Source organism: Oenanthe melanoleuca, chromosome 2 (genome assembly GCF_029582105.1).
Source record: "Oenanthe melanoleuca isolate GR-GAL-2019-014 chromosome 2, OMel1.0, whole genome shotgun sequence".
NCBI lineage: Eukaryota > Metazoa > Chordata > Aves > Passeriformes > Muscicapidae > Oenanthe > Oenanthe melanoleuca.
The window spans coordinates 121922867-121935540 of NC_079335.1; the positions used below are offsets into that span (position 1 = coordinate 121922867).

The 12674-nt window shown below is 41.2% G+C and overlaps 1 protein-coding gene across 1 annotated transcript; it reads right to left on the minus strand.

Annotated features, from left to right (window-relative positions):
* LOC130248836 (neurogenic locus notch homolog protein 1-like) lies at positions 1–5902 on the minus strand. The gene is made up of 5 exons (XM_056482860.1): positions 5242–5902; positions 2601–2696; positions 1950–2054; positions 1446–1541; positions 1–214 (listed from the first exon to the last, which is right to left on the minus strand). Exons 1-5 carry the CDS (start codon positions 5900–5902, stop codon positions 105–107), a joined length of 1068 nt encoding a protein of 355 aa, XP_056338835.1. The 3' UTR covers positions 1–104.
* Between the last annotated feature and the right edge of the window lie 6772 nt (positions 5903–12674).

The window sequence follows — 12674 nt, forward strand, 5'->3', positions numbered from 1 at the left end:
TGAAATCAAATTACCATGTTTATTTTAAGGTCCCCCACTGCTGCAGACTTCTTCTCTGTATAGTTACATTAAAAAAAATGCAATTTATTTTGGCTGAGGTTGCTTCATTCCTTCCTTTTCTTTGTGCACTGTGGCCCAGAGTACGGCAGTCGACACCTACACACATTTGGAGCGATGCATTTCCCTCCATGCTGGCAGGGCAGTTTACATACAGCTGAAATGAGACACCAGATACACAGCATGGCTTCAGCACAACACAGGATCATTTTTCTTTTTGTCTCACTGCAGCAGCAGAATTGTTCCCTGGTGACTGCACTGGGACAGTATAAATAAAAGCGTAATGGAGGAACTGAAAAGAAATGTCTCTCAATTTATGGCATTGTGGCCTTCACTGGAATACAGGCACAGTACGTCTAGTCTTATTATGCTCCATTTCCCTTTTAAAATACTATCATTTCTGTTCTTTAAGGCACAGGCTCTTTTTGAGATGGATGCTCCCATAAAAGTGAGAGAACCATAAAAATTCCTGCTGAAACTTATTCAAGCCAGCGCTGGATCCACACCCATGAGGAAAGAGCCACCTCATCCTAGCAGTATCTCACATACTGCCCTCCTCTTCCCCCTGTTTACTTGACCATATGTATTGTAGAAGAACTAACACTAGCTGATTTAGCCACAGCCATGCCCACAGCCATGTGAATATATCAGATTCAGAAAACTTAATCAAGAGACCCTGCACCCACAATATCCAGTTCAAAACCAGTGTTTGTGTAAGGGCTTTTTCAGTCTCCCAGAGAGAAAATAAAAAAACCCTTTCCTTTTGTAGTCCCAGGATTATTGTCTTTAGCATCAGGGAAGTGCTGTTACAAGGATACAAGGCCCAAGAAGTGTAGATTTAAGACTTTATAATCACTTGCTTTTGTGAAGCAAAGTTTGTGAAAATGGAACTGATTGTTCAGCAAGTGTGTCAGTACTTATCCTGATTACAGGCAGCTTTCAGAGTTCTAAGAATACATGGAGTTGATTCTATCAAATTATCCTCAAAGTGAGAAGCAGGTTTCAATTCACATCTATAAAATTTAATTAAGCTTCTAACCCACACCAGTACTAATAGTACTTCTGTAATTTTCAGTTCCTTATAATGGGTCTCAGTTTACAGACAATATTTCAGAAATACCAACAAAATATACCAAGTAATTAATTTGTGACAACCAAAATCTGAATCTCTTCCAAAGTGGAAAAGTTCTGTGTTTCTGACCAAATTGAACAGTCATCCACTCCCTATGCATATTTTTAAGAGCCCCAGTATTTGGAAGCAGCTCTCAGTTACTCTCCTAAGATACTTTCCCTGGAAGCTTTGTTCGGCCCTGAAGACTTGAACACTTTGATTAGTAAATCAAACAAGCAGAGGAAAGGATAAATGAGAAATGTCAGAAGTCATTTACCTAAGTGACACGCTCTACCGACCCATCCAGCTGGACAGCTACAAATCCCAGGAGCCACACAAGCTCCATTATTGCGACAACCTTGAGGACAAATTGCTGCAACAGAAAGAATGGGTAAGTCAGCAGGATTTATAAAACTGATGTAAAAGAATCCTGACAGAATGAAAGATTCAGGATGATACAAGTCAAAATGGCAAAACACATTTTCTTCTAGGCCAGATATTCAGCTGGTGTAACTCCAAAAGCATTTCCAGGACCATGGAAATGGAAAAAAAATACAGGTACTGAGTTATCCATCTTGGTTTAAATGTGAACAGTTGTACACCATAATGCAAAATGTTTTCACACTATTTTATCTGTATAAGTACCCATAATGTAGGTCACTCATTTCTATAGTAATGCAATGACATTTCCATACTTATTAGGCCCTTAATACTTTTTAAATGTTTCTGTTATTGCAGTTTTAAAATTAATACAAATATTTGCATGAATGTAGACACACACCTTCCTGGCATCTTGATCCTGTCCAGCCAGAGGCACAAAGGCACTTCACAACTCCATTGACAGAGATGCATTCCCCACCATTCTGACAGCCTCCTTCACAGCTTACTGTGGAAGACAGCATACACCAGGCATTTCAGAAGCAGCACAGGACTTCAAATTATTGTCTTTAAACAGCTCATCTGGCATCAGCTGCTTGTTCTATCCTTCTCTGTCTCTCCAATTACCTCTTAACAATACTTTGCCATACATATCCTCAGTGACTGGCCCTCAATGTTATGCAGCTACTGCATAAAAGTTTCAACCACTTAGTGCAGAAGTATGTATCTATACAAGCCATCTCAATAAATTATTTAAAAAGAATCTGTTATGGAGCTAAATGGAATATTTACATAGCACATAAAAAGAATATTTTCAAAGGCAAAACGTTTGCTCAGATTCTCACAACACATTTCAGTTTGTGTACTCCATCCCATCCTCCTGCAAGCAGGCAGATCCTCTAGGCCATGCATGTCTTGATAGTAAGGTCAGAGATTTACAGAATTAAGGTCATTATTTCAAGTGCATTTGATCCAGGACTTGAGACATCCTAAGTTAATTTAGTCTGTTTTCAAACTCCTTGTGTTTCCAAGCTGCCTCTTCCTTGGGTCTTACCTTTATGACAGTATCTACCCCCATACCCAGGTGGGCATCTGCATTTTCCAGGTCGGAGGCACTCTCCCCCATTTTTGCATTTTGGATAACATGTAGCTGAAAAACAGACAACAAAGAAAGGTTGGATAGATACTGGTGAATCTTATTAAAGTTACCACTTAAATACATAAGAAATTTGCACATTTTAATATTTTCATCAGTTTGTCTTCATATTTTCTAAGATATGTCTGCCATGTCATCTTACATAAGATGAAATAATTTCTCTGCACAGAGAGCACTTCACCATACTAAGCTTTTAAGCACTCAAAATTAAGGGATGTTTTGGGCCTGGACAGAACAGGCACAAGAAAGACTCATATTAAAAGGACCATAGCTGGACTGCCAAAAAAGCTTTTGATAACTGAAGTGGAGAAATAACAGGTAAGAAAATAGGTGATAAGAAGAAATTATTCAATAAAAAGATGTTGCAGCTTGAGAGGCATCATGATTTTTAAGATGAAATATTGAACTTTTTACTCTTTACTGGATTCCTACATTCCTCTTCAGGAAAGTTACATACTCTATTCCTTATATCTCTTCTCTAAAATGTCTCCAGAAGTAAGCCAGGATTTCTTTCTCCCCCACACACTTTTCTCCCTCCTTTTTGCTTCAGCTGGCTTTGCAGAAATCTTTCTGAAATGTACAGTGATTGTTTAGCTAGAATCAAGATAAATGTAACTTTTCTCATAACTCTAAATCATCTGTTGGAAGAAAAGCATCTGACAGCTTGGACAGGTTCGATAAGGTACAAATAAAAATCTTAATTCTGGATAAATCCAGTCAGATTGAAAATAAATTACCTATCCCATAGACTCTTTGCTAGTCATAATCATCCCTGAATCAGTCCTGCTGTCTGCTGTCACTCACACACAGGTTTTAGAAACCTATCCATCTCAGGGAGTCTCATCTGAGTTAGCTGGTGGTGTGAAATGAGCTCTCTACTTATTCTTTGACTGGATGGGTGAAAAGTATGGAAAAGATGAACAATGAGTAACACCATCCTGATTTTGTCCTTATAGACTTATTTCACTCTCAAAAAACCCAACTGAAGAATGGAGGACTTTTGTACCTGCAGAATGAGTATGGGCAGGCAAAGAAAGGACAGAGATGTATGAAAAACCAGCCAGTGCTCAGCTCTCTGTAACTTTTACCAGATGCTCTCATTTCTTTGGAAGTGCCCTACAAGAGCTCCCAATTTAAGAAATATTCTGTTTCTGTGTTATTTCACACAGTGTTCAGAACAAGGGAAGAAACTTCATTCAGACAATTTCTTTTCTACACTGATGAGCTTAGGAGCACAAGGATTCAGTGGTTTCTTTAACAATTCCAGACAGTTCACCTCACCAGTTCAAGAACTGATCTGCCTCTCCACCAATATTTCACCTCTCCCCTAAACCCCAAAATATCTAGGAACCAAAAGTTCCTACAGCTTAGTTCATACAGCATAGCTGTTAATCTCCACTACACAGCACATTAGCTACAGATCTTTTGTCACCACCTGCTAGCCTCAGCCTCAAAATGAAACAACACTCCATGAATGATTACAGAGCTGAATGAAATATTCAGCATCTCATTTCAGTGTTAAAAAAACTCCACGTTTTAAATGAAGGACGTGGAAAATTAGAACAAATATTGTACAATTTTATCACCTCTTCACATAGGACAACCAGGCAAAGCAAAGGAGCTCCTGACACTGAGTGATTTTTTAGCATTTAATAGCCAGAAGTTCTGTGGTTAAACTTTTAAAGAAAATTAGAAAAGTAGAAATCTAACATGTTACATTGAACAGAGTTTAAACTAAAACTCTTCTTCACAATGTTTTCTTTTGCATATTAGGTGCCATTTCCAAAAATACTTCTTCTTTCCATGGAAACCAGCAGCAACAGACTCCACTCTAGCTTTATGCCTCCTACCATGGAAATGGGATGTCCAAATGACTCTGTGCATTAGGTGACATCCAGGGAATAAACGACAGTACTTCTACAAGCACAAGCTGTTCTAAATAAAATGAAATCCAGAAAGCAACCTACTTTCTACACACCCTTTTGGTGTTTTTGTTAGTGACTAATCCCGACTAATTGTACCTAGAGATGTTAGGTGTTGCTGTGGCTTAGAATGTTGTCATGACTCTAAAAGCATTCAAGAACCATTTGGATGCAATCCTGTGCATTGTGCTCTAGGATGACCCTGCTTGGGCAGGGAGGTTGGACCGGTGACCTTCTGGTCCTTTCAAAGCTGACTGTGATTCTTTAAATACTTCCAGGCAAGTATTTAAGCACACAGTTAAAGCATTAGGAGGAATAAAACACCAAAGCCTGTCCGGGGAGCCGCCTCTTACCCAACATCCAAGCGGCAAAAAGCTCTTTATGGACCCACGGCCCTTTCCGACAGCGGGGTCTGCTTACCACCGTGAGGAACTCCCGCTGGCTCCGGCTGAGCTCCACCACTTTGCCATCCCTGCCTCACCTCCCCAAAGGCTGTCTTAACTCTCTTCCTCCACCTCGCCTTCTGCAGCACCGCCCCTCCCTCACGCACACGCCCAGCAGGTCGGATCCCGAGGATGCTGCGGCGTGGGCGCCCATCCCCGCTCCCCGCTCGGTACCGTGCTGGCAGCGCTCGCCCTCGTAGCCCTTGGAGCAGAGGCAGGAGCCGTCGGCGAGGCACAGCCCTCCGTGCCGGCAGCGGGGGCTGCAGGATGCGGCCGGGCCGGGGCACGGGCACAGGCACAGCCCCAGCCACAGCCCCAGCAGCAGCCGCAGCCCCGCCATGGCCCGGCACGGCACGGCACGGCACGGCAGCCCCGGGCTCGGCACAGCACGGCACGGCACGGCCCGACCCGGCAAGGCACGGCACGGCAAGGCTCGGCTCGGCACGGCACGGCACGGCACGGCTCGGCACGGCAAGGCACGGCAGGGCTCGGCACGGCTCGGCACGGCAGCCCCGGGCTCGGCAGCGCGTCCGCTCTGCTCCGCTGTCCCGCCGCTCCCTCTCAGCCCCGCTCCGCTGCTTTTACCCCCTCGGTCCGCTCCCACTCCCGCTCCCGCTCCCGCTCCCGCTCCTCCCCCGAGCGCCCTGACCCCGCGGTCACCGGGCGCGGAGAAGGCGGCTCGGGGTGACCTTATCACCCTCTGCAGCTCCTGGAAGGAGCTGGAGCCAGCTGGGGGCTGGCCTCTTCTCCCGGAGGATGCGCTCTCAAGCTGCACCAGGGGAGGCTTAGGGTGGACATTAGCAGGAATTTCTCCACAGAACGGGTTTCTGGACATTGGAACGGGCTGCCCAGGGAGGTGATGGAGTTGTCATCCCTCGCGGTGTTTAAGGAAAGACTGGATGTGGCACATAGTGATTTAGTGGTGGTTCGGTCACAGATTGGACTCAATCTTCTCAGAGGTCTTTTCCAGCCTTAGAAAACCTCCTCAGAAGTCTTTTCCTCTGGCAGCAGAGGACAGCCACCCCAGCTTAGCACACCCGAGATCTGCTGGCGCTGCCACCGCCTCCCGGACAGCGCGGCTCGGAACTCCCGCCCCGTCCGAGACCCACAGACCTGATCAACACACACTTCCACCTTTAAGGGTGCCATCCGTGAATATCATGGCAGGATGTTCACAGGATCATTTCAGAGAGAGGGCTGATGGATTGCCACTGACAGAGGAGAGGAATATGGGTCTCACGGAATCAAAGGGCCCTTTTAAGGGCCCTTTGTTTGGAAGGGACCTTAAAAATAATCTGGTTCAAACATCACCGTCGAAAACAAGCACAAATTCCACTTCAAAGCCTCATCCAACCTGTCCTTGAGCACTTCCAGGGATGTGACATCCACATCTTCTCTGGGCAACTTGTGCTAGTGCCTCACCACCCTCACAGTAAAGAATTTCTTCTTTATATCTGATCTAAATTTACTCTTTTTCAGTTTGAAGACATTTGCCCATGTACTGTCACTCCACGCCCTTGTCAAAAGGTCCTCTCCAGCTTGCCTGTGGATGGGCCTTTAGGTACTGGAAGGTGCTCTAAATAATTCCCAAAACATTCTTTTCTTCAGGATACATAGCCACAGCTCTCAGCCTGGCTTTATAGAATAGATATTCCAGCCCTCTGAGCATATTGACTGCTCTTCTCCAGACTTGCTCCATGCTATGTTATCTCTGGGAATGGCTTGAGTGACAAAATAGCAGTATATTTCAATTTGATCATGAATATTTCTGTTGCAAGGAATAAACATATAGATGGCCAATTTTTTTTTTCTCTCATTTCCAATATTCACAAGCCCTTCCTATAATTTCAGAAGTATCCCAGAGAAAACACATGCTTTCAACACCAAGACTCAGCCCAACAAAACATTTTCAGATGAATTGGAATGACCAGTAGTGAAAAAAGAGAGATTATAAGCACCTACACAAAGTGTCCACAAAAAACTGAAATAAACCCCATGCCTTTTGAAAAACTAAAGGAAAACCAAGTCTTGATTTCAACTGTGAGAGCTGACTTTGAATTACTTTTGCAAGTGGCAAAAAACAGCTTAAATTTTTTTTTCCAGATTAAAGCAGGAGTATGATTTGGTAACTGCTTTAACTTTGACTGGAAATTAAAATTTGTGCAATTGCCTTTTAATTGACAGAATAAAAGTCAAAGGTACTTCTGTTGAGAAACTGTTTTTAATCCCTTTTTCCACCTACAGAGCATGGAACATACAGTTCATAGCAGGAGCAGAATACAAGGCAAATCTGCTGCCAATAGCACGAGGTGCTGTCTGGCTCCTTGTAAAGGTTAAGGCACATATATCATTATATTTGCAAGACTGCATTTAAACTTTCAAGTAGCAAAATACCATCAAATGATTAAACAGGAGTAAACTGGAAGCACAACACTGAAAAACTGCCTAAAATATGCACAATTCCTTCTTGCTTGTGCCCAGGCAACCAAATAACCATTTAGAGGATGCATACATACAATTACACACAACTACACGTGTCCTGTGCAAACCCACATAGTAAATATCCTTTCAAGCTGTAATGATGAAGCAAAAAGCCCCAGTGATTTAATTACTCATGCACAAGCTGCCATAGTGGGTTGATTTGCTGTCTAGAATTAGAACATCCAAACCCCATCCCTACTGCAGTTCCAGTTGTGGTGAGAACAGGGTCTCCTGTTTTCACATGCAGTATTCCTTCTTGCAAGGACAGGACTAACAGGATTATGCAGTGATACCACTTTTAGTAAAACTACTTGCCAGAAATATACTGTGGAATAAATTCTTCCCAAAAGGAATAGCTTCCTTTATGCCATCCCCACAAGAGCAAGAGAGAAGAACTGAGGAGACTGACTCTGGGCTGTATTGTTCTCTGGGTATATCATAAATTTTGCACCTCCTTGATTTCTGCCAATAATTTTGTGCATATTGATTTCTTCACAGAAATATTTTTTCCATTACTGTCTTTCCTCTCTAAGACAGTTTTATGTGGAAGTGTGCCTTTCTGATATTAATGCCTAGCAACAATTCCTTCATATGGAATTCTTTTCAGATTTTAAAAACCTATTCGTCATTATTCATGATTTTTAAAGCACTATTTATTTTCTGTTTCGTATCCCATCTTCTCTATTCCAGAAAGATGACTCTTGGTGCCTCAGGTTAATTAAGACCCCTTTTTTTATTTCTCTCCTAGTTTCCTTTGAGGATCTTAAAATAATTAATACTAAAGAAAATAATCATATTTTTAAATATGGCAAGTACCCCATCCTAGGGGATAATTAAATGCAAAGACTATATTAAATAAGCTTGCCCAGGTGTTTCATTGAATGAAGTAAATTTGTTTAAACATTATCTTCTGTAGGAAGGATTAGGCTGCTTCACCATTTTTGTGCATCTAAATTCATCTCAGGGCTTATCAAATTTGCTGAGCACATGTCTGCATTTAGAAATGATTGAATCATATTAACAGAGGTTCTCACTGAAAACAGAAATGCTTCCAGGAATCCAACATGCTTTAGCCTTAGAAGTACAATCTGATTAAAAAAAAACAACCAACCAAACAACCCAGCAGGTAATGAAGTTTTTAAGTAGAAAGTTAGACAAAGAGAATTTAGATTAATTCATTCTTGTCATAATGGCCATATTTAACACTTATTTTCAAAATAAAACCAAAATAAGGCAGTTTTAGCAGTAGGAAATTCACAGGCTGATATTCCTTTGGCAACATCCTCCTGATATACTGTATCATAGGAATATGTAATAGCCTCTTGGGGGACATTGCTGTCCAGTCCAAAGAAGAAGACAGGGAAGAAATGAACTCTCCTTTACCATCAGAGTAAGGTACTCTGTATATTATATTGTGAGAATAAGGATGCTTACCTGGAGTCTGGGATTCTGCTCCATGTAAGGCAAAGCAGGCACAAAACTGGGGTCCCCAACAACCCTGTGGGAAGACACCACTTCTGGCCAGCTTAGAGCATGTGTCTCTTGCCTATTTCAAATATGTATTATTTTATTACAGTGTGAAAAATATTCAGGAAGTACAAGCTCAGATCTTCACCTGCCATGGGGATTTATGAGCCAGCCAGCTGTAATACAGCACAATCTCCTCTCAATTGTAAAGAAATATAAGAAAACAATAAGCTTAGGAATTGGGATACAAAACCTTAGAGGATGCTTGTGCAAAGGTGATGCACAACCATGTGATAAAATGTCAGTATCTCAATAATCAAGTAGAATTGCTGGGATGAGATCCACCCTGCACTGTTACAGCTGCACTGGGTGCTGTACTAAAGTACATCTAAAAAATGTGTCATGCAGAGACCATGCTTTGTTTGTCAGTGTCACACCACAGGTAGCAACCCCATTAAAAGTGCTTTTCAGCATAATTTGGTCTCTGCTCTACCACGTGTAGATGAGCCATCAATGGTAGAGTTAAGCAGCATTGATCACAGCTGTATCTCACCTCAAGCCCACATCAGGGCTGTCAGATAATGGGACTTATGACCAACATCAGTCTTCTTTGCAGACAGCTTGAATACTGATCTGTCTTCCAGTGCAATTGGGCTTCAGTGGCATTTGAATGAAAGTCACTCTAGTTCTGCTGAAAGAAGGAAAATGATATATGGGTTTATTTTCGAACATGCCCGTGTGTGAATTAGGTGAGCAGAAATATTATACATGGACAGGCTATGTACAAACATTCATCCACAGCTCTTCTTGGTGTCCAAAATTAGGGGCCTCTGTGGGTTGCACGTACAGATTGTCCCCGTTAGTGCACCTAGCCCTGGTTCCATTATATGAAATCTTATTTTAATTTATATGAAATGAATACATTAATCCAAATGATGCCAGCCCTGTATGCAACTGCAAAACCATTATTCTAATAAGTAATTTTCTTCACATAATAACAAACTCTCAATACATGATCTTTAGTCAACAAGACTGATGTGCACAGAAGTTCCTGTTCACAGATTTATCTTGCTTACTAGATAGAAACATGAACAAGGTATATGTCAGTGAGATACTTCAGAATTAACACTTCAATCATTATAAATCTCTCAGACTGCCATCTAATATAGGTATTTGCAATTAGAGTGCAGAATAAATCTGTGCCTGTGGACTCTGTAACCCAAAGCAATACAAGAGTGTTGTCAAAAGACCAGCCAGGCTCACTAGGAACAGTTTAATTCTATTTGAAGCTTTGTTCTGTGCAAGTCAAGGTCACCCAGTCACTACTCCCTCTTTTGAATCTTGGATGTAAATTGCCTGATGGGAAAAGAAACAACATTTTTTCTGCCCATTAGAAGAGAACAGAAAAAAGATCAAGGCTTGTCTTGCTGCTTGGCAAACAGCACAGCTGTCAGCAGTAACCTTAATTTGTTGTTGGAGCTGGTTCTATCTTTTGGGATAGTTTGGTGATGTCTGAGCTAAGAAACATTCAGTTTCTACACAGCCCCTAGACCAGTGACTCTGATGCCTTAAGTTTTAGCTTTCATATTTTTCAGATTCTGTACTGCCTTAGTGTGTGACTCTGAACTTCACATACAGTGCTACTAAGTTCTCCTCACAGGGTAGTTTGACAAAACAATCCTTTTCCAGCCTGAGAACCAAGGACACTGTTGCAGCTTCAGGCCCAAAAAGTGCAAACACAGCAAACTGAGGAGAGCAATTTGGGAGGATGGGACTTCACTACCCAAAGCTGCAATTGGACAATTAACCCAATATGGAAATGGATCAAAACTTTAAAAAGTGTGAAAATTCATGACCAGCTGTCCATCTTGGGTTCATCTTGGGTGTAGCCACAGCCAGGCTCTTCTAGTGCCCAAGGTGTATCTTAGTAGGCTTTTTAATAAATACCTGCTTTATTCCTTTAACACTGTCTAGCCTCTGTTCCTCTTTAGGCATTAACTCTTTATCTGATTTCACAAGCATAAAGCATTACTTCAAAATTTCAATTTTATAAAACAAGGCCCTAATATTCCACTGCAGGCCACCTTGGTTAGTCCCTGCAACCAGGAGAGACCAAATGTCCTCACAAATATACCACCCAATTTAACTTGAAAAATAAGGCCAGTATCACCTTAATTAAGGGATTTTCTGCTCATGCTAAAGGTGTTGAGGTCAGCCCCATTCTGTAGATTCATCATTTGGAACATGCTGAGCAGGTACCCATCAGTGGAACCCCAAACCTATGATTAATATCCAAAAAATGGCTCTTAAGGACCAAAGTCCAGATAAAGCAAGTCTGCAAGACACTTAAGTATCACATCCAGCTTCTTTTAGAGACATCTGGACACCTCCTTACTTTTGTCAGTACTACAGTAGCAGACCCTATATTCTGGCAAATAAAGATCAAGATACTGCAAGGTTATCTTGAGTTTCTATTCAGCCTGGGGTTTAGAGGACTCAGTATCTCACAATACCATCAAAGCCAAACTGAAATAGTCCTCATCTGCTTTTCTTTCTTCATTGCATGAAGTTGGCTTGTGAATAAATGAAAATAATTCGATTTTCTCACCAGTCATGAGCTCTTACCCATGTTCCTCAGAAATAAATATGGGGGTTTTTGGGTCATGGAGTCTTTTATTTTCCCCTCAAAGAAATCTGGTATAATATTCAATGGAAAGAGTTATTGAATAGTACTTGGTGTAACTACTGAGTATAACTCAAATGCCACACTACTGTACACACTATAAATACCAGGGGCCTAATTAATGTTCTGTAAATTAGTTAAAGTGGAAAGTCCATATTCACAATTCATCCTGATTAAACAGAGAAAAAAAAAGCAAGAGGATAAATACTAATTCTAAGATAGGTTTTTTTTAATATTGAATAGTGAATTTTACAGAATTCAGCTTTATATCAATCAGCTTCCTGCAGTATCAAGTGCTATTGATGATTTAATATCTATATAGTTGTTATTGTATCATAATTCCCACACACACTTATGCTGCTGTAAGTCAGAGCAGACACTACTGAAATTGTCCCAGAGTAAAACTAGTGTGAGTGGAAGCATTCAGAAAATCATCCGTAATTCATAAAGATATCACTTTGTCTGCCACAGAATCCCTGCCAGCTTCAGGGTGAATGTGGCTACTGTTCAACAGGGCACAGCAACCTTATCCAGCAGTGTGAAACAGGAAATGAATTTAAAAAAACCCCACATATAATTGATATTTAAATATGGTAGGATGTAATTACTCATGCTGGAATTCATTCAAAGCATCACTCTGAATGCTCCCTTATTTGAAAAAAGAAAAGAGAAAAATGTACAATCAGTTCTTTACTGTCCACCAACAGAGAAGACTTAGGTTTGGCAGCTGATTGTTAAAAAATTGGTTCAAAACATATTTCTCTGTTTTTCCTGTCATTATTGTGAACAAAGAAAGTGGTAGCTCAATTAAACAATACTTAGAAGTTTAGAAGCCCTTTACAAGTTTAAAATTCATGGTAAATGTTTCCAGCTTGTATTAATTTTCCCAGCACTTCTGAGAAAAAATTAAATAGCAGAACCACTTTACAAATGGTGAGACAACAAAAAGTGTTTTGGCAGCTCATGTTTAGAGCTA

Excerpts from the sequence above, each read along its gene's own strand:
- LOC130248836 (XM_056482860.1), bottom strand. The coding sequence starts at position 5,902 with ATGTCCAGAAACCCGTTCTGTGGAGAAATTCCTGCTAATGTCCACCCT. Across the intron at positions 2,697-5,241 it reads GGGCGAGCGCTGCCAGCACG|CTACATGTTATCCAAAATGC; the intron begins GTACCGAGCGGG and ends TCTGTTTTTCAG. Across the intron at positions 2,055-2,600 it reads GGGTAGATACTGTCATAAAG|TAAGCTGTGAAGGAGGCTGT; the intron begins GTAAGACCCAAG and ends TGTCTTCCACAG.